General features: G+C 44.1%; 1 protein-coding gene across 1 annotated transcript in view; it reads left to right on the top strand.

The window, feature by feature from the left end:
- Positions 1 to 22,500, top strand: part of inpp5a (inositol polyphosphate-5-phosphatase A) — a gene marked incomplete at its 5' end in the record, with an annotated part of 140,558 nt that overhangs the window by 115,759 nt on the left and 2,299 nt on the right. Inside the window, 5 exons of the mRNA XM_079229968.1 lie at positions 1,722 to 1,817; positions 3,031 to 3,105; positions 9,422 to 9,495; positions 19,397 to 19,508; positions 21,887 to 21,955. Of these exons, the coding sequence (XP_079086094.1) occupies positions 1,722 to 1,817; positions 3,031 to 3,105; positions 9,422 to 9,495; positions 19,397 to 19,508; positions 21,887 to 21,955 (426 nt within the window). The remainder of the gene's footprint in view (positions 1 to 1,721; positions 1,818 to 3,030; positions 3,106 to 9,421; positions 9,496 to 19,396; positions 19,509 to 21,886; positions 21,956 to 22,500) is intronic.

Raw genomic sequence — 22,500 nt, 5'->3', positions numbered from 1 at the left:
AGAAAAGGTAGCATTAGCTAATTGTCTTTTTCTTTTTCTTGTCTAATTGAGTCTTCCTTGCAGCGACACTCTTGGCACAAGTTATACGCTAACATGAATACCAAATCCGTGGTTCCATTATCTCTATGATTTATGAACGATGTCATCCCACTCTCCTCCAGGTAGAAACCTTCATATGTATCTATGGGCGACTGTGGCTCAGTGGTGAGCAGGGTCTTCCTTCAATCAGAGGATCGGTGGTTCGATCCCCGGTTCTGCTAGCTCATGCCGATGTGTCCACGGGCAAGATACTAGTAGTGTTAAAAGCACTTTGAGTGGTCGGACAACTAGAAATGCGCTATACAAGTACAGTCCATTTACCATATCTATCTGCTCACAGCCCCTTGTGCATGTCAACCACTGCCGAATGCAGAGGACACATTCACGACCGAGTTTCAATGCCGTTTTAATGCGTATTGTGCCAATAAGCGGCGTGAGCTTCTGTCCTCAGTATTAGCTGTGGAAGTGGCCAGGGAGTTCTGCTTGACTGACTTTTGGATTTGCAAAGCGCCGACAGAAGGGGCGCGCTCGCTTGGAAGAATCACAAGACCCAGACGCTCGCAGAATCCCTAAACATTCAGATCCATTTGAAAAAGTTGTGTTTTTTTTAAGTAATATTTCAAACTCACATCCTTCACTTCACCGTCCATAAAGGTTGTAGGTTTTTATCAATAAAAAAAAATATTAATGAAATATTGTGTTAAACAAAACAAAAAAGCGGTGGAGTTGGAGCTAATCGGAGATGACAAAAACTGTTTGTGATTGTTTTAGCGATTGTCTTTGCTAGTTGTGGCTACAATGACTTTTTGACAGGGAAAGTATCTCTTGCCCTTCTCACCAGCTCCTTGTTTGGCCTATTCATCGCACAAAGCTGCTTAAGCGCACTTAAGCGCATTAGCATTTGGCTGCCAGGGGACCATATTGACCCTGCATTTGGATGGCCTAAATGAGTGAAAGATGGAGCGATTTGTTAGGGCTTTAGAAAGTTGCTTTTGGGGAAGGGGGGCGGGGTGGGGGGGGGGGGGGGGGGGGTGAAGGAATGGGGTTGAGTCACTGGTGGGGAGGCTTGGGGGGCTGCAGAGAGTTGTTCCACTTTCTCTCAGTGGACGATGTTTGTTCTATTCTGGCGTGCTGTTTCTCCGTGGCCGAAGCGGACTGATTTGTGACATTTCAGTCTAAAGGGTCCCTTTTTGCTGCCCTGCTATATTGGCTTGACCCGATTATCTAATCTGTGCTTTGAATTTCAATCAGGTCACCCGGTCTCCGCCGTGTGCTATGGGAACCGCTGGCTGAGGGATTACCTCATTCAACTGTCTTCAAACACAGATGGTCGAATGTTTAACTAATTGTTAAAAGAGTCCACAAAGGGGAATTTAACCATGCACACAGTCCATGTGGTCAGTACATAGAGCCGGATCAAGAGGAGGGACAGTGACCACCTCACTGTCCCTCCTCTTGTAGGATAGTTCTTTTAAAAAATAAAAAAATTGTGCATGGTGTTGGGCTCTACAACTACTGTACGAAATGTGAACATGTGGGTAACAAAGTAAAATAAATATAAACAAGTGGTTTCCATGCTAACAATCTTTTTTCCCTGTGTGTATCCCAGCAGGATTTGCCCTTTACCCTCTTTTCTTCTTCTTTGCATTTGTCTGATCACTCACTCTCCTTCTCTCCTCCAGAGTCTCTGCTCCACTGCCACCATGCAGACAGTCAGAGCCACCGACACCAATGAAGTCGACAAGCTAATATTCCAAGAGAGTGACAATGACCGAAAGGTGAGCTATAAGTTATTAAAGGAGAACACCACGTTATATTTAGAATTCGAATATGTTATTTTCGTGGCATAGGAAAGGCCAATTGATATCTGTGAGCATGTGCTCCCAGAAAACCGGGGAGGTAAGGCTCAAATTTCTAAAAGCTCTTCTACTTCATAAATTGTCCACACTTTATACTATTTTAAATTTTTTGGCGATTTAGGAGAAAGTTGTTCATGGTTACTCATATGTTTGGACTGTCTCAGATAATAGGAATAATATGTGTGACATCACTGACTTGTCATAACGGCATTTCAATGAAACATTTGTGACTGCATTCAAACTGCATTGTCATCCTGACACCTTTTTGTCAAACTTTATTAAAAATTGCTTAGTTTTGAGGCCTAGTCGCACCAGAAAATTCACCTCCGTGGAATAAGCCGTTGTCACGACTTGTGACGAAGAGACTCTGCGTGTGGCTTGCTAGCAAACTCATTAGCAAGCAGGGACACATGCTGGCGCAAGTCAGTCACAACAGCTCTCAGAGCTTCTCTATATTTTCTCTGTACTCTGTGGTCATTTTTATCATGCTATTCAATAAAGAAGAATTGTAACAAATATTGATCAAGCTAGCTTACTAACTGAACGTGTGAGCAAGATTGTTTGCTAGCTCACGCAACATATACAAGAAAAATATTTGCACCTTTGCAGTTTTTTATTCTCTTAAACTGTGGAGCGCTAAATTTAACACCTAATGAGCTATGGCAGCTTCATATTGGTCAGTGGTGAAAACGTGCGCATCAGAGTTGAAGTTAATGTGAATGTTGAAGTTAATGTGAATGATTTGCGTGCTAATCCACCGATTGTGGCGATTCCATTGAAGTAAATTGATTTGTCTGCAGAATGACCAGGCCCCGCCAGGAATACAATGACGCATCCATGCTGCTTGTTGGGGAGGGGAAATTGCACTTGTAATTAAACCCTCAAATACTAATTATTTTTCTCGTTCTATATTCGTCATACACCTCAACCTGAGTTATAACAGGTTGTGTTAACATGCATTGTAAAGTGGCGTGATGCCTCAGTGAGACACGTGTAGAACTTCCAGCGCTGTCCGCTGCTGCAGCACACTGCCGTAGCACACTGCTGTTCATTAGCGCTCTAATTACAAAGTGCAGTTCACATTAGCATTGGTTTTAATCAGACCGCCGTTTCTCTCTCGCCGACGATTCAGGTTGTTCTTCAACTTGAAAAGAAGCTTTTTAATTATGTCAACCAGGACGTGTTCCGGGAAAACAATGGGACCTCGGTAAGTCACCCCCTTCACTTCCTAACCCTTTATATATCAATCTGCTCTCCCATTTCTCCACTTCCAGTTGTTTATTATACATTTCAATTCACTTCATCAGCTGTATAGATGTTCTTTATCCAATGTACACTGACTACAGCTGCCATTTTCTACTTTTCAAATTGATTATCTGAGAGAGGGGCAGAGTGCAAAGGAATGAAAGTCAAAAGTTTAATCGCAGCTCCAGAATTTGAGGGCTTTTCATATTTAAATAGCCGGGACAGAAAGGGAAGCGTAAAGGTAAGTAAGCTGGTAGCTGGTGGGCAAACCTCAATCATACGATGCTTCGACATACACACACACACACACACACACACACACACACACACACACACACACACACACACACACACACACCCCTTAGTGGGGCCAAATGTACATTTCTACTTGTATATGGCTGTACATTACATTAGTTCAAAGTGAGACCTTGTAAAACATTTTTTTAAGAACACACACACACACACACACACACACACACACACACAGAATGGACTGTGAAGTCACTTGTCTGGGAGCTTGAGAGTTTATTAATGTTGTTGGGCTTAACAGTAAAATGTATTAACTTCAATTGGAATCGTATCCTTATCTTAGTGTATTACAAAATTTTGATTCCAAGGAAATTGTATATTAGAGCTATATTTGTTATGGTGGCTTATATGTGTGATCTTCCCATTTATGGGAAATAACATGTTCATTGACTTGGTCAATGAGTATTCTTATCTGCGAAAGCCTAAACCTAACTGATGCTCCTTGCTCTGCTTGATGCCTGTGTTCTGAACGCAGCCCCCTCTAGTCATGAAAATCCCTAAAAAGGAATTGGAATTTACTCCACTACTTCTCCCTCACCACCTTCATGTGGATGTCCAACCAACCACCGTAAAAGTAGTAGATCGAAGCAATAATTTCCATCGACCAAATTGACCATGGACACTGGTTGGACTTCCATATTAAAAGGTGGTGAACTGTCCCTTTTTAAGATGATGACAAGCTTCCTGCACTGTAACACAGCGTTTTCCAGTACTGCGCTGAAGTTACACAAAGCTTACCCAGAATCCAGCGCGGCGATGTGGGTTTAGTGACGCTTGAACACACAACTTCAGCTGTGTGAACAAGTCTGTCTGTTTGACCTACAAATCGGAAACCGGGTTGTTTTCAAGCTCGAAATCATCCTTATCCGTGTTGTGAATACATGTTATCTTGTGATTATGTTTCCTTAATGGGAATTTAAACAGCAGGACGGGACATCAGTCCGATATTTTAGCAAAGATGGAAGCCTCTGACATGATGCTGGCAGATTTGACCTTAAACATTATGAAGTTGGACAGGGAAGAATCATTGAATCCGATCAGCAGAAATGTGCAGGAAGTGTAACCGTAAGAGGCTGAGGGCTCCCTCCCCTCAACTTCCTCCTCCTCACCAAGCCTGACAAGATGGATGACATAATGGGGGCATCAGAGATAATCTGATGGTCATGGTCGAGTTAAACACACCATGTTATGATCCTTATAAAACAAACTACCTTTCCAAAAGGATAAATGTCCCTCCTCACACTCCTCCACTGGAGGAAGGGGGGTGGGGGAGAAAAAAAAATCCATTGCATCCTTCATCAACTGCAAGACTTGTACCGGCTTGACAGGAATTTAATTCGAGGCAGCTCTTGAAAATAATTATTGTATTTTGAGAGGAGTAATCATTGGCCGGGACATGATTGAATGTGTCCATGCCTATTGACTTTTGCTATGATTAATAGGTTTGTTTAGTCGATATTCCCATCGAAATTGTATAATTAATTATCCCCGGCGCTGTCACGGCGGGACGATGGAGAGCCCTGATGAGTATTTGGGAAGATTACATTTTCCAGGCGCTCGTGGCGTCAAGGGGCACCGCAGGGCCTTGCTCTGGTGGAGAGATGGGAGGCACGTGGTGTGTGTGTGTGTGTGTGTGTGTGTGTGTGTGTGTGTGTGTGTGAGCGTGGCGTGTTCTGTGCTGTACGTCTGTAGATCTGCAGCGTTCCTTTCCTCTCCTGGAGCACACACCCGTCCCCATCGATTTTGTTTCAGTATCTCTTTATTGTGACTTTATCAGTGTGGTGTCGGCGGGAGGGGGGTGGTACCAGGAGAAGGAGGGTGCGTTTGTGTACTGGCTGTAGCAAGTGATGAACCTTTCCTGTCTGGCCTGCCTCTCCTTGTCATGCTGGCGGCGTAGTCCTCAGCATTACTCAAAAGCCCCAGAGACGACATAGAAGAATAAAGAACAAATGCCGCTCCAGCATTTTTTCCCCTGTCAAATCTCTTACAGAAGCCATGCTGAATGAAATGGGACCTTATAGGATTTATATAAACTGATGCTCTATAGCGTCCCTTGGTTGTCTCTTTCTCTCTCTTTTTTTTTTTTTTTTTTTGTCCGCCTCTCTTTGGAATGGTTCAGAAAGTGTTGACTGCTTACTTACCCTTCTCAGAATAGATAGTATACACGAGCCAGAGGCCTTGAGCTCTATTTATACTCACGCTTGAGACACAGAGGAGTTGACGCGCCGCTCGACGCACCGCAACCTCCACAATGCCGAGGAGGGATTGTAATTATATGTAAACACATGTCTCATATTCATTGGCTTGTACAAAGGCGATACGCCTTTGTACAAGCCCTTAAAAGAAATAAATTATATTATACAATCTATGCTTTATTTACTGTCATATATTTAAATTATGTTTTTTACAGACATTACATAGTTATGCTAACAAAGCCTCTGAGTGGGGGGAAATGGCCAAACTGTGGCCTTATTGTAGAATAATTTCTCAATTTCCTTCCTCTTCATAGTTCAGAGGGGCAGTGCACTGTAGTGTTGTTTTTGTGTTTTGTGGTTGGTCTCCCTCTCAACACCAATCAGCCCCTCCCCACCCCGGCAGTGACAGTTTATCGCTTTTTCCACACAAAATAATGAAGATCCCATAAAAAGAAGGAAAAATATGCCCCCCTGCAATGAAAGCCAAGTGCGCAGTGTAAAAATCAAATTAAATGACCTTTCACCCCAACATTTATTGATGGGTTTTAATGGTAGCAGGTGTTGTCACAGGGGATATTTGACAACGTGTAAATCAAAGCACCATTACAGGTGGTGGATAGACCTCCATCACAGAGAGAGGAACAGTTTGAGTCGGGGGGGGGGGGGGGGGACAAAGCCCTCTGATTTAAAAAAAATAATACAATCTCCTCAACTTCCTGCCGTTTAGCTATCACTGCCGCTCTGATTTAAGAGCACGTCTATCGTCCAAGCAAAGTCAGAAATTTTAGTCCATGACAGGGTAGTTTTTATCCAGACACTTCTTCATCTTTTTCCCTCTGTGATATTGCCGGGCCACCTCCTCCACAACTCCCAAGGTCATTTCTGGTTGACAAACTACTCCTGGCGTTATAATGTCATGAGGCCTTGAACCAATAGAACCACTGACCTGGCAGAGCAGCAGAGCATTATGCTTAATTGACCTGGGATGAAATGTGGTGTGAAATTTGTAGCTTCAGGGGTTTTTTTTATTCACTTGAATGAATGACTTGTCATTCACTTAAGGCACACTTCGTAGATAGACACAGCCATATGTTGCTCATCCCCTGTTTAAACTGTCACACTAAGTTGCTTTACCTCAACGGGATTCACGTGTCTAGGAAATAGTTAATTATTAATTTGAGCATTCAACGTTATACCAGTTTGAGCATGTAGACTACTCTTAGCATTAACATTAGCCCAGTAGCCCGACCCCATAGACTGTTAATAAGAAGTGAATGTAGTGGTTTGTTGTCTGCGGTTTTGAAGCCTAAGGTTTGGCATTTTGGTAAGTACAACCAAATGCTAAATAAGACTGCAATACATTTTTATCAATGGAAAACAATCTGTGAAAGGGGGAAAGTTGTAAGATGAAAATGTGTTTTCTCATAGAACTTTAAACAAATCGACTTATTTTTGCAACCAGAGGAGTCGCCCCCTGCTGGCCATTAGAGAGAATGCAGATTTAAGGCACTTCCTTATCAGCTCCACTGTTTACAGTCGAAGGTTGGATCGGGAATGACAATAAAACACTCCGACAGATCATCATCAAAGTTCAAGGAAAACTGGTGAGGAAAAATAGTAAATAGTAAAACAGCACGCAATGTTTTACTATTCGACTGCAGCAATCTTTTAGCACAAAATCATGTACCTAGCCACCAAGTGTATATTTAACATCCCTTTACAGGATTCTCGTTTCGAAAGAAATATATTTGTAACATTTACAAATTAGCCAGATACAGCGTTTTCACCCAACCCATGAAGCTGACTGTTTGCTAATAAATTCTGCTGTCTTCCTTAGTCTAAAATCAGGAATCCATTGTTTCATAAATGATTTATTCCACTAGTATTATCGTACAGCTTTTTAAATATACATATATGTGCATACTATACTATGTATGTATTTCTACAGCTTTTTTTTATATATATATATATATATATATATATATGTATATGTATATGTATGCATTTTATATATATATATATATATATATATATATATATATATATGTATATGTATATGTATGCATTTTATATATATATATACATATATATATATATATATATGTATATATATCATGTATTTAAAAGTTCCATTTTCACAATGAATTATCAGATATCTTTTATCTCTAAATTATGGGTATTGCTATCACCCTCCAGTGTCAGTCAGGCTGTAACACACACACACACACACACACGTGTTAGAAGAAGGTGTCAGCGGGTGGATGGCGAGATGGGGTGTACAGTGGAGCGTGGGGTTGCATCCCCTGCTCAGTCATCCCTCATCCACAGTGTGCGAGTCTCTCCTGTGACCCCGGCAGTGTGAGTTTGATAAATGCAGCACATCTGCCCTCCTGAACCGCCGAGACTCCGTCTGGGAGGCCCCTCTGCCTGCAAGTAATGGCCACTGTTCTACACCACTGACACATAATCACACACACACACACACACACACACACACACACACACACACACACACTGACCGAGCGTTATGGCAAAGACACATACCGGATTTTGGCTTATTTTTTTATTTTTTTTATACATGTGCACTCAACAAGACAAACAATCTATACGCAGCCATACATGCACAACATAAATATGTCAGTATAGATGGAAGACTGTAGTTACCTTCTGCTGATATAACACCCCTCCTGCCGTGCCTCCACTTTGTGAGGACGTCCTTCCGAGTATTACCCGTGTGCACCGCGTTGTCCCCCGACATGATATTTCATCATGTAGCCATCAACACATCGCTGTGTGTAATACACCAATGTAATGTCATTAACGTCGAGCTGCCCGCACAGCCGCTGTCACACTCGCGCCGTCTAGGATGAGGTCTTCATCGGGCCGCAATTGTCGCTGGGTGTTTGAAACGTGTACAATAGCCCAATTTACCACGGAACAAACGTGTCCCGGCTTCATCTCGGTGTCTTCCTGTCTATAAGGGAGAGGGGGGGCGGGTGACGTGAGGTCCTCCGGGGTAGCCGGGAAACGTCGCCGTCAAGTCTCTCAGTGAGGGCAGCCATGCAGGTGCCCGGGCTACCTGTTCATCTCCCAGATAATTAATGTGTACAAGGAGCCGCTAATTGCACTTTTCACTAATGATTTATGGGCTTTGTGAGAGAGGGGGAATTGGGGGACGTGCGTGTGTACACTCTGGTGAGTGAGTACAGCTGGGTGAGGAGACATGATTGATGAAGAGTGTGCGGATGCACTGTCAGTGTGGAGGGATAGACCCCCAGTAGGACAGGGCGAGTGACACACGCACACGCACACCTACACACACAACTGATCAACTGCTGTCAATTTTTGCCAGCGTGGGGGGAACACGGAGATAACTAAATGATATCTACTCCCATAAACTCTCATTTGGTTTATTCTCATCCACCCCTCACTGAGAATGAGGCCTAATGAAAGAAGAATACTGACTTCTAGGTCCAGTTAATAGCAGAAATCTAAAATGTACTTATTGAATGGGAAGAGGCCTCGAATCATACTTGTTTGTCGGGGGAAATCCATACTACTAGTTCAAATAGAATGTTTGAAGCATAAATAAACACCATTCCTGTTGGCAAAGCTGCTCAGCAGGGCCTATAACCGTTCGGAGGCCCACAGTGGAAAACTTATAGAAGGGGATGTGTGTGAGTGAATGTAAAGAAGCATGAAAAAGAGCATTCTGGTTGACTTTCCCCTTGGATCAAAAATGTTAACTTCTTTTTATTTTATTTTTTGACACAGCTTTTACAGTACGACAAAGAGCTGTCGGTGTTCAAGGATCGGCTGCATGAACTGGAGATCTCATTCCCACCCAGGTATGGAGCCATTTTACACACACTCACACACTAATGCCTAAATCATTCCTTTACTCTGATTTCTGATACTATCTGCGCTTTTGTGCAATGATATCTGGTCCTTACGTATTTTTCCGCCGCTCTAGCAGCGTCTAACACGTCTAGCTATGGCAATGTCATGGTCCCCAGAGGTTGAATCCTACTGAAATGGTGTCCCTAACTTTTATTTTGATAAGTGTCACAACGTCTTCATGCAGTTTGATGCAGACATTTATGATCTTTACATTTGTTGGTGTATATAAGGGCGGCTTTAATAGCACAGCAGCAAGTGCGTAGCAGCAAGTGCATAGCAGCAAGTCTTGGGGCACACAAACTGCACGGGCGTCTCCAAGTGCATCTGCTTTTTTTGTTCATGTTCCTGCAGCTGCACAAGGTGCAAAAGGGCTGGGTGAAGTTAAATATATAGATCAGCAGGTTATTCTTCTCTAAATGAGAAATGTTTCTGAGACGTCTGTTCTCATGTAGCATGTCATTTCTACCATTGTGTGTGTCTATAAACAGATATATACAACACATTTTTTAAGGGAATTATTAGCTTTTTAACGCTTTATTAAGCCTCAAACTATTTTACTAAAATTATAAAAGAAGACTTACTCCTTCAGCTTATTTGTAATATTTCAAAATCACCAAATTCAGAGATGTTTTTTATGAGTTCTCCTCCGCAGGGTACTATCACTTGTTGGTAAATGCAGTGACTACGCTGACCATAAAGACTCATTATTAATATGTGAAGGCAGAAGAAGTCAATCACCCCATTATTGTCCAAAATGGTTTTATAGAGCTGTTGTTGGAACCGTGTTTGACGGGTATCAGTTGTTAAGTATGATTGGAAATAGTACTAATCTTGTGTGTGTGTGTGTGTGTGTGTGTGTGTGTGTGTGTGTGTGTGTGTGTGTGTGTGTGTGTGTGTGTGTGTGTGTGTGTGTGTGTGCGCGCGCGCGCGTTTACGCGCGTGTGTGTGTCGGCATTGATATTCCGTCTCAGTGGGACTTGGGGGAGACCGGAGCGGGGTGGTCTCCTCTCCTCTTCCTCAAACAAATGCATTTGCAATTAGCTCTTTTAGAGGAGAGGGAGGGCAAACACGCGGCCGGCGTGGAAATATGTTTCGGGAGCGGCGCGTTAATGGTGCTTGACCTTTGCCGCCGTTTGTGACTCAATCAGTGCAGATAATGAAATGCTGTAATCAAACAATAATTATTTGATAAACTGCTCTAGTGGCAGGCGGCAGGGGATTTTAGTGTGTGTGTGTGTGTGTGTGTGTGTGTGTGTGTGTGTGTGTGTGTGTGTGTGTGTGTGTGTGTGTGTGTGTGAGAGAGAGAGAGAAAGTGAGATACATAGAGCTATCAGAGCGTGTGTGTGTGTGTGTGGCTTTTAGCGTTTGTGTGTGTGTGTGTCTGTGCATACGTGTGAAACTTGAGTGTGAGAGAGAGGGTGCATGTGTCAAGGTTCTGCCAGTCGCTGTTTTTTAAATGACTCTGTGTCTTAATCAGGGACCCCATTTACATCACTTTGCATAAGTGACAGGTGGATTTATTGTCCTTTTACACAGGCTGACTTTTGCACCTATCCATATAATACTGAATCATCCCTCCGCGGGGAGGAATGAATGCGCCGCCGCCGAAGAATACAAATGATTTCCACACACTTGAGGTGATGATGAATCAAACAGATGAAAGCCCCGGGAGCAGCATATGAAATTTGATTTGATCTACTCTGTGTGCGCGACAAGCCACATCATTGTCAGGCATGTAATGGGTAGCAGTAGCCTAGTTAAACTTAAACAACCCCCTTCTCCCACTTCATGCATACACACACACACACACACACACACACACACACACACACACACACACACACACACACACACACACACACACACACACACACACACACACACACACCCTAGTACCCCTCCCCCTGTCAGGTCTGCCTTGTGCTCCTTGAGCAATCAAGTCTCAACAATTGTTCTCCATCATATAGCCTGCTCTGGACGGCCCCTCGCCATCTGTGAGGTTATTGCTCTTTTTTTTATTTTTTTTATGCAGGCCGAGTGGAACACACCCTCACTGACACACACACTCATGCGCGCACACAGCTTTTTTTTTGTTGAAATCTATAAATCAATACGAGTCACAAACATTTCATCTGCGAGTTAATTCCGTCCGGCGTCCCGGCGGTGGATGAGAAGTTGTCACGAAATGAGACATGCTGTCAAGGTTGAACTAAGGGCTGGATCACACAAAGTGACTGATATACACACAGAGAAAATTGTATCACCAGCTTTCTATTTTATTTATTTTTTTACCACGTTACTACAGCAGAAGCATCCCTGGCCAGCAGCTCCCTTTTTTTTTCTTTTTTTGGAATGGATATACATCTCTGTCGCCACAAGTACACACACAAATTCTTCCCCCTGCGTTGCTGCGAGCCGTAAAAATGCACATCTCTTCACTTTTTAAAAAGCTGTCTGTCAAAGTTGGCCTTGACGAGTCTTAAGTGCTTGGGCACCGGAGTGAGGAATTTGTCCGGGCCTTGTCACAGTTGGACCTGGAGCCAGCCGGCCGCTGCGGGGCGACTCGTACACAGGAGCCCATGTTTGGATCCAGGTTTTCTCAACCAGTGTGCTGGGAGAGAACAGATGAACCCCATTAATTAATGAGGCTCATCTGAAACCTAGCGTTTGTTCAGAAACAAACCTAGCGTTTGTTCCTGTGTTTAATCCATGGTGCTCCAGCCAACCATCGGGTCATTATCTTTGCATAGGCTGCCTGCTGCATGGGCCGTTTGACTGAAGATAATGGTACATTTTATTACACATTATAGTACTTTTGATTTCATATTTGAAATGGCATAACTAAGGTAATATCCCCTAAAACATACTAAGGCACCAGTAACTTATTCATGTATTGTGATTGATTTAGGGGAAAGCTTTTAGTAGTCCTCTGATCTGATTTCTTTGCCCTTTTTTTTGCGCAAAATCAATGCAAAAATGTAATCGGGATCCTGGCTTTGGAAGGAAATGCAGTGGACAATAAGGGAGCAGTGGAAGAATGTATTCTGCCGGTAACCTGGTTACCGGGAATGGGCTTTGAGGGAGATTTTGAGTGACATCAGAGCAGCGGTACAACTCCATCGATGGGCAAATCATGAGTGATTTCAGAGCAGGGAGTTGGTGTGGAACGTTGTGCAACGATCGTGGGAGGAAAGATGTGGAAAGTTGGAAGTAGAGAAGATGTCCCATGGGTCTCTTTGTAAAGTGGGAGGGAGGAGACACAAATACATACAGTACAAAACATCTTACAGTCAATCTTTTTCGTCATGTGGGTACTGACGAGGTATAGCATGGTAATATAGGATTGTTGGTCAACCAAGGAAACATGCAAACAGAATGGCGGTTGACGTCGTTCATGTGCCGTTCTTTTGGCCATTGTCAGATGCACGTCGTCTGATGCATTTATGGATCCGTAAACAGCAACCCAACCGATGACATGGTAACGTGAGAAACATCGGCTATTAACCTGCCACCTTACTAATTTGAGCTGTAAATGGGTGTTGACCTGTTCAAGTTCTGGAATTTGCAAAGCTCAGCCGATGGTCTCTTTAAGTAGGTATAGAGAGAGCAAAGGGAAGGTGCTCGAGGCAGCAGCGTGGCTCCAGTGCTTCGTATCTGTGTTTGTCAAGTCTAGACACCAAGCAGAGTGCGGTCCCCGGGGTCGGGAGGTAGGCCAGCGAGGTGGTAGAAACCGCTAAACAGTTGCGTCTCCACTGTCTTGGGAAGCACCATGCGACCAGCATTGGCATGTTAGCATACATTTCCCCCAAAAAAGCTGCTGGACGAGCCAAAACAAAAACGAGCGGCCTGCTAGAAGAAAAGCAGAATGACTTTGCCCTTCAGCTGAGAGAGAAACTCTGGTCAAGTGACATGGAGTGGCTCCCCGCCAGCTCCTCAATAACCGCTAATAAGTACATACGAGAGAATCGCCGGGGGAGAAATTCATCGAGGCTCATAGGAAGCGCTCGCACAGATGGCTCTCCCGCACACAAGGGGCTGCCTTTGTTCCCCGCGAACAACGCTCTTCCCACAACATGCCTGGCCTCTGAAGGCCCCGTCGCGAGTGATGTCACCCTGTGCGTTTGTGTGTTTCCACTGTGTATACGTTAGTTCTATAGCTGTGTGCATCTCCCACATGAACAGGTCTCTTGTTCTCCGCACGTGGCCCCCGCTCAAGGAGCGCTGCTCAAACGGCAAGCGCTGGGTCAAAGCGCTGCGTCCAAGCCTCTCCGAGAGTGTGGGGCCGAGTGCGACCGCGGGTTTTCAGCGCTCGCAGGCCAATCTACTCAACAGGGACATTGTTTTACAGCCCATCAGCGCATCCATCATTCTAACTGCTGGAGAGCCCGTGAAAATGATGAGGGGCCATTGTTGGCGCTAATCGCCGAAGACAGTCCACTGTCGTGTGTCATAGCCTCTCGTCTTTCCACTGAAGGGGAGGGGTTGTTAGAGAGCAGAGGATGCAACGGGCGCCATCTGCGTTGCCCCATCGTCGCTCAGAGCAGCTGAAGAGCGGGGCGTGTCGTAGCTGAACCTCAGCAGGCTGACAGCCATGAGCCGCCGGTGGCATTTCGTTCTGTTTGTACTGTGTTGTGCCAATGTTGTGCCTGCGAGCCTCCAAGCTCTACAAACTGAGGCAAACATTCCGCTTTATTGATAGCATTTGGCTGATCTTTTTGAATCTGTGCGTGTGTGTGTGTGCGTGTGTTGTGTTTTGCCAAGCCTCCCTTGACAACTGCAAACAAACAATAGCTGTAAGAGGCAGCGAGTCGCTTGAAATCCAGCGATTTCTAGCTTTTTTTGCCACTCCGATTATCCCATGATGCTCTTCGCCACCCTTGAACTAAAGCCACTGTTACTATGACGTTTATCTTTGGCACCCCGCCCTTCCTATATTCGCAAGTTTATATTGCCCTCATTAAATACTGAGCACCAGAATAGTCCACTGTTTGGCCTGTCACTTATTTGCCATTATGTGGAACAAGGTAATAGCTTTTGATGGGAAGATAAGAGAATGCGGAACAAGGAAGTCTGGCAGGGGCCGAGTGTCTGGTCTTATGAATGCAGGTTGGTAGTCTGGTCTAACAGAAATCTCATAACTCGCATTTGATGCACATCCTCTGTTAATATTTTATTTATTTTTTATTTCATTTGAAGTTTTATTCAGATGAAGTGAGTGTAGCTACAGAAGCTGGTGTGACACAGCAATGTGCGTTGCGACAGCCTTTCCCTCTGCTGGGTGAGGCAGAGTGACAAACCTCTACTCTTTTTTTTTTTTTTTTTTTACTTTTGCAAGACAAACAAGCTGACAGCGGCCCGGAACACGCCGTGAGTAATGTGTCAGCAGCCAGGTCAAACATTAAACCCCAAACCAAGCATGAATGAATGAGCTCTCGATGGGTGCCAAAGGGGCCAGACGTGCAAGCTCAAACACACACACACACACACACACACACACACACACACACACACAACCACCTGCATCATCTCGAATGTGGTCGGCAAAACACAAAAGAGTGGAAGGATGGTGGAGGGGGCGTTTACACAAGAGGTGATTGGTGTAATAGAAACTGTAAATGCCGAGACAAATATTTCCTCAGCAGCGCCCATTTCATTATCAGACACTGATGATGGTCAGACGTCTCAAACTTGTCACGTTTTAATTTCGTATGTCATATTATTCTTTGCTGCAAACAAAGTGAAGAAGTACAACATTTTTAAACTCTGCCTCTCTAGAATGTGCAGCGTATTTAAGCAGTATTTTGCAGTTGATGTAATTTTAGTTTTTTTACAAAACATTTATATCAGTTGTTTTTTCTGAGGTTTTCTTGGAGTTTATTTCGCTGTTGACAGCAGCTCCTGAATTTCCTTTCTGCATTGCATTGTGGAAGAATACTGTCCATTGACAACGCACTCAAAAAGGAAGGGTTTTATAGGCTGCGTTTGAATTAGCTTTGACAAACAACTCATACTGAATGAGTATGTAGTGCGTTCACATAGCATTGTATGTTGATTTTGTGTTTGCTGGAAATGCCCTGATGTGTCTACATCAGCAAGAAGACGGGAACTTACTGCACACACTTAGCTGCCCCACAATGCATTGCATCTTGAGTGGCTTGAGACCAGCTGTTAATCTCGTGGGATTTTGAGCCGGCATTAAAACTGTTAATATGCGTCATTTTATTAAGTTTTAATATTTTTGCATAAGAGAAAGTAACAATCAATTCCCAGAATGCTGTATTAAGTTCTATTAAAACGTTCAGAAATCATCTGCGCCGCCAAAGGGGGTCCTTGAGAGCGGCCCTGCCGTCGCTTCAGTTTACTTTAGTCCCACTTATATGCAGCACACTCTGATTGAGTGTGTAGTATGCAGTACATTAGCAGCCTAAGCCTTGGTCTACATGCGGACTCTTTCGATTATTCATGATTTTGACATTTTTACAGTTAGAACACATTACGCACTCAGAATGAGCTTTGAGTTGGTGTGCAGCGTGGACGTTGAGACACCGCTTTGTGCAATAGGATTTTGTGTATTGTGGTATTATGTTTAGGTTGAAGACAAAATAAAAGCATGTGACCAACTGTATCCAAACTTCATAGATGTTGTCCCCTTCGGGAAATTCTTTTCACTTGTAGGTGTAGGAAGGGAGATGTGCTCTATGCGTAATTCCTGCGAGTGGTCTGAGACTGTAACAGGATACATTGGACTCAACAGCGTCCCAATCAGGACAAAGTGTCGGCCGTCTTACACCAAACTATTGTCTTTTCAAGGCACAGAACTTGTCTTTTAACGAACCTGTAGTCTTACCCCCACACATCTTACCACAGGTCATTCTTTGCTGCATTTTCTTATATTTCCTTGCTTCATTTCCTTTATTAAGTCACTTGTTTTACGGTTTGTGTGTTGTTTTTTGTGCACATATGTATGGATACTCTTTTTTTTTTTTTTTTTAAATGAAGCTCCCCCTTCTAAACAGCCACACAATTGTTAGGAGTTATCAGCTTGGCCCATTAATTAGTGTAATTAGTCTTACTGCAGGCAATAAGGGCCTGATATGAGCTGACGGCCTCCAGCCCACACGCCCTCTCGGACCGTTTACCTTTCGCCGATAAGTTTGTGAGCTCGCTAATCGGACACATTAATCACTTTGGCCCCAGCGCGCCATTCCACTGTTTGCCGTCGCATTAAGACATGTTATCTCCATCGGAGCCAGCGGAGGGTGCAGTGAAAACAGAAGGGGGGAGGGGGCAACCTGTATACCTGTATACCTGCTCTCACAGGGACGCTGAATGGCCCTTTAATGGCCACTGTTGAGTATTTTTAATCAGCTTCTACAATGCCTGGCTGTCATCGAAAATGACTGAACGATTGCAAAGTTTTGTGCTGGGGTGAAGGGGGGGAGTAGTTTGCTATCAGGCCTGGGAGTTCATTGTTTGAAGGAGGTGAGAGGGGAAGAACTTGATTTTCTCTCAATCTCTTTAACACCAAAATGACCCCGGGCTTGTTAGTCAATAAAGCCGTAACAGAGCGCCTGATAGGAGGATTGTTCACAGTCCCTCAGGAAGCGGAGAGCGCCCGGGCCACCCTGAAGTGGAGCAGCTCCGCGAGCCCTTTGAAGACTTTGCTCTTTTCCACTCCTCACTCTGCCTCTTTCTGTCTGATCCATCTTGATCCCCTCTCCTCTGCCTCCTCGTCTATCTCTCCGTTTCACTCATCCTATTCTTCGGGCTCTCTTTTATCCCAGGATCACTCCTTTAGCCTCTTGATTAGCATACCAAAACCCCCCATGCATTTCCCCCGTGGTTTAAGTGCTATTAATGCTAATTGGAGGCAGGGAACTTCTCTGAGTAGCTCTCAGCAGGTCTGTTTGTACACCTGGTGGGGGGGCTTCGTGTGTGTGTGTGTGTGTGTGTGTGTGTGTGTGTGTGTGTGTGTGTGTGTGTGTGTGTGTGTGTGTGTGTGTGTGTGTGTGTGTGTGTGTGTGTGTGTGTGTGTCACTCACCCTGTCCTACTGGGGGTATCTCACGTGTTTTCACGGTTTTAAGAAATGTCATTGTACGGTAGAATATCAGCCTATATGTGCCGTAACAACTGTACAAACTGAACAGATACATGGGATTCATAGGGCTCATTGATTTAATTTGAAAATGTAAATGAGCCACAGTTCATCTCAAAGGCTCATTTTCATTTATTGTCCCTTGCCTTAAGGTTAAAAGTCACGCAAAAAGTAAAATAACCTCAATAAACACTCCTCAACCATTATGCACGACAAGACAAGGCAGACAGAAAGATGGCAGCAGACAAGACGGAGCGTGGACCTCCGTTTGAGCTGTTGTGTCAGTGTAACGTAAAGCTTCAGAGTCCAGAACAGACAGTCAAACAAAGGTCCCCAAGTTGCATGCAAACCCGGCCACTAAAGGCCCCTAAACCCTTCATGATTTCTGTTTGCCATTTGTTTGATCAAATTTGTTTCTCAAATTACCACGATGGAAGTTATCTTATTTCTATTTTATTTTTCCATCTTATTTTCACTGCTTCAATTTTTTAAAAATTTGACTGAATGGAATGCATCCTAATATGTTTAATGATTTTTTTTTTTAAATTATGATTTGTGTTATTATTGATGGATTTGCACACATAGAAAACACTGTATTTTGTTTTGCTCGTGTTTGCTTCTGTCCCTGGTACCAAATATTAATTGTGCACAAGATGTCAAATTTTTCCAGTTACCACAACAACAAAATATTTTTGTCCATGTTCATTCAAAGTCTGTCTTACTTTTATTGTAAAGCACTTGCTGTAAAAATTAAGATTATTATTACAGAAGAGTTGCGTAAGTCATTTGGGTTTGCTGTGACCACATAACGAAGTTGTATTCTACTAGTGTGTGTGTGTGTGTGTGTGTACACATATATATAATATATACATATACATGCATACATAGCAGCAGCTGTAGTGATTTGAATGCACACATATCCATACAAAGCAAATGCTTTCTGCAGAAAGCACAAAGTCCAATTAAGCCAGCAGAGCTTGGCAAGAGTGATGAATCGAAGGCCCCGATGTGTGTGTGTTTATTTAATCATTAGGACGTCGCCATCCTCGGAGAAGAGCCACTCTTGCCGCGCTGTGCTACGGTTAGCGCGCGCGCCGCAGTGAAGGAGCAAATTGGATCGGCATTACAGTGCGTAAGCTGGGTCTTACATCCTGATGAACGCCCGCAAACAAATTGGATTGGTGGCGTGTAAATCTCCGGCACTTTGATGAGCCCGAAGGCGCAAATTGAATCTTTCGTCAACGTAAATCTGTGGCTCTCCGCGCCCTTAAATCACGCGATTGTTCCCTGCTGTTCCGAGACACAATCTCTCACGGCCGTTTGCCACGGAGGCCTAATCGTTTTTTGATGACTGTGTAGGGATGGAGCTACACATATGGGCAACTGAATCTCCCTCTGGCCCGCTCCGTCTCAATCGCTCGCTCTCTCTCGCTCACAACCTGTACAGTTGGCAGAGAGAGATTGCTTTGATTGAGCCATCCATGTGTGTTTGTACAAGAGATGACTCAGATGATTGGTCATACTTATGGAGCTGCTGTTTTCTCTGGGAACCATTTTGATGTGAGATAAGGCGGATGACGCGACGTCTCGTGTTTATCTCTCCTCATACAAGTCGTATTTATTGCCTCCCTCGTTGGCCTTATTCCTCCTGCATCACTTTACTAGAAAATAAAGTTGTTACCAAACGTGTATGAATGACTACAAATGTTTTACTGATTGTGTGTGTATTTTGTTGTTGTTGTTGCCTCTTCAGTTATCCGTACAGTGAAGACATCAGTCAGGGGAAGCAATACATGAACACCAGATGCCCCGCCTGGTGCGACCGAATCCTCTTGTCTCCCTCCGCCAGAGACCTGGTCTTAAAGGTGAGCTTTTGACCCAACTCGTGTTTTTTTTTTAAACTCTGATTCCTTCATGTTTTAGGCAGCGCTCCTCACCGTTTTTTAAAATGTGATTTCCACAACTCTATCGTCCTTGATCCACATCACCCACCCCTCCGTCGCTTCACAGATGGAAGGATGAGGTGTCTGAATATTAATTTGGAGCGCTAAGCCACGGGTCCACTGGCAGTACATATAGCCCATCACTTATAGAGTTCCAGCGGGCCCCGTCGTCTTCTTCATAAAGCCACAGATCCGTCGCGCTCGGCTCCAAATCTGTCCCGCTGCGACGTGAACTCCAGCCAATCTGACACCTTGGTTCTGTTTGCTGGACTACTCAGAGATCCGCCAATGCAGCTCTGCAAAGTTTCCCCACATTTCATTTGTCACCAGTTTTACATAAGCAGAAGAATGAGAAGCGGCCGTGACCGCCATTTTTCTTCCTTTTTTTTGCATTTTAGATTCCTAAATACTGTGAATAAGTCATTTGAGTGCAGGCTTGAGTGTGTGGAAAAACATGCAGCGTTTTGTGATTTCCTTTTTACTGACTGAAGCCACACCAGAACGCTGATCACTGTATTACAGTTGTGAAAAACAAAGACTGTATAAAAGCACATCCAGCTTATTCCGCCCACTTAATGTGTCAGAATTATGTGAAAAAGGTGATTCTCGCACACACACCCGCAGACACACACAGCTGGGCCGTTGTTTGCTTTTCCTCCCCCTCAAGCACCGGCTAATTGCTTGTAATGCAGCGACAGAGTGGAACAGTTAGTGTGTTTCGTAGATTGGCCGATGATTCACTGAGAACACACACACACAAACACACTCTCTCTCTCCGGCTCTGAGCGCCGCAGATTGTCGAGACATAGGCCCCCCCCGTAAACAGCCCGACGTTGTGGGCGTCATCTATCATGGCACGGTCGGTTAACTCGCCATCATGTTATTTTCTGCTTGCCGAGCCCTAACACGCCAAAGGTTGCCCGCTGGCTGCACGGCGCGGCACCAGCTCCGGGAGCGCCGGTAATGAATGTTTAGCCGAGCGAGCGCTCCCTCTCCGCCAGAGGGGCCTCCGGGTAATTTGTTTATCTGTCTAAAGATTACGCAGCCCTGAAAAAAAAAAAAAAAACACAATTTTATGCTGCCTTTGTAAATTATCAAGTGTGCGTTTGATGAATGTATCCAGGGCTGGGAGGAGGAGGCGGCAGGAGAGGTAGAGTGAGGTGGAGGCACACGGTGTGCTGACCCGGCTCCACCACCGGATTGGTCTGAAGTTAATTTGGGTTTCGCTTTATGGTTCATTCTCTAGCTCTCTGTCTCTTTCTTCTGCAGCTCACCGAGTCACAACCGGTAGCGCCCGCCCGCCTGCCCGCCCGCCCGTGTGTGTGTGTGTGTGTGTGTGCTGTTTAAAAAGTCTTTAGTTCAACCAGACAAGTGTGATTTATAATCCAGTCTGCAGATCCATGTGCGAGTGGGGCGGCGGCTTCTTTTGTGCGCAGGGAGTGATATTGAAACACGATTCCCTCAGATAGGCACTTAGATTACATCAAGGGGACTATTTGGTCCAGAGGCAAATGTCCACTTTGTAGATTACTCCTGCTTTTCATTTACCCCCTCACCGCGCCGCACACAAACTGCTCCTAAAGGTGCATTCAGCTCAATGCTACTTGTGTTCTTCATAAATCAGCCGCGCCACTCTGTGAGAACCCTGGTGTTTGCGATGTTTCCTAAGTTATTCATGAATGATAAACCATCAATAAAGTTCCCCTAAACAATCCTAGAACCTAATTGAGACAAATTCACTTCCTGTTGGTCACTTGCCTGGAAATTGGCTTTATTGTACTAATCGCTGTCCTTTACAATTCTCTGAACCAAGTGTTTGAGTTCATAATAAACTCATAATTAATGATCAGTTGCAACTGGTGTTCATTTTACATGCGTCCCCCAACTATCTGCACTACTCTGCAAACTAAAGATAATGGATGAAAATTTTGCACGGTCACGATCTCTAAACATGTAAAGAAAAAGATTAAAGCCCCGAGCCACTCTAGGGGTCATAGACATTGTGCGGTTCTAGGGGACCTTTATTTTGAAATCAGCAATATAATCCCGCTAATTGCGCTTAATGAAGCCGGTGCATCGATTTCTCGTCCCGTGAACATGTCATAAAACATGACAGGCCTAATGTAATGATCATACTGTGTAAACACCAACGCGGTGCTGCTGACTCTGCATCCTGCGTGCGTGTGCGTGTGTGTGTGTGTGTGTTTCCTGCAGCCCTCATTGCATGTAACAAATGCATTCATGTCGTCCAACTCGTTTTTCATCCCCAAACATTTATTTTTGATTTTCTGTGTCTGCAGCCTGAAAACGAGGAGAAGTCTATAGTGTATGATAACATCGGGCCCAACGTCTGCATGGGGGACCACAAGGTAACAACAACATCATCATCCTAACTGTGTTCTGATCAGACTGTTCATTGGCATCTGATTCTGTGAGTCGGATTCCTAGAAATGGAAAAAGGGCGGCCTCCTCTCAACACGTGTGCGTTGACTGTTTGTGTTACTGAACATCTGTCACAACTGTACGAGACTCGTAATGTCTGTGAAGGGTGCACCTGCATTGATTTTATTTCACTTTAGGGTTGGATTTGGCTCATGTATCAACAAATATCACATTATTTGAAGTCTAAGCACCTTTATTTTCAGTAGTTTAAGTCTACTCTCCAGCAAAAGTTGTAGAACTCAGATTTTCCACTTAAAAGCACAAGACTGTTCTAAAAATACTCCATTACATGTGAAAGTCCTAGATTAAACATTTGACTTAATTAAAAGTGCAGAGGTAGAATGTACTTAAAGTATCCAAAGTAAAAGTACTTATTATGCAGAATGGCTCCTTTCATAGTTATAGAATATATTCTATTTTATCACCAAAAAAAACCCTGCATAAGAGCATTTTTATGTTGTAGTTCATCAAC

The sequence above is a fragment of the Taurulus bubalis genome (genome assembly GCF_910589615.1).
Source record: "Taurulus bubalis genome assembly, chromosome: 14".
Taxonomy (NCBI): Eukaryota; Metazoa; Chordata; class Actinopteri; order Perciformes; family Cottidae; genus Taurulus; species Taurulus bubalis.
The sequence above is the reverse complement of the archived record's forward strand: the minus strand, read 5'-3'. Positions and strand labels throughout refer to the sequence as shown.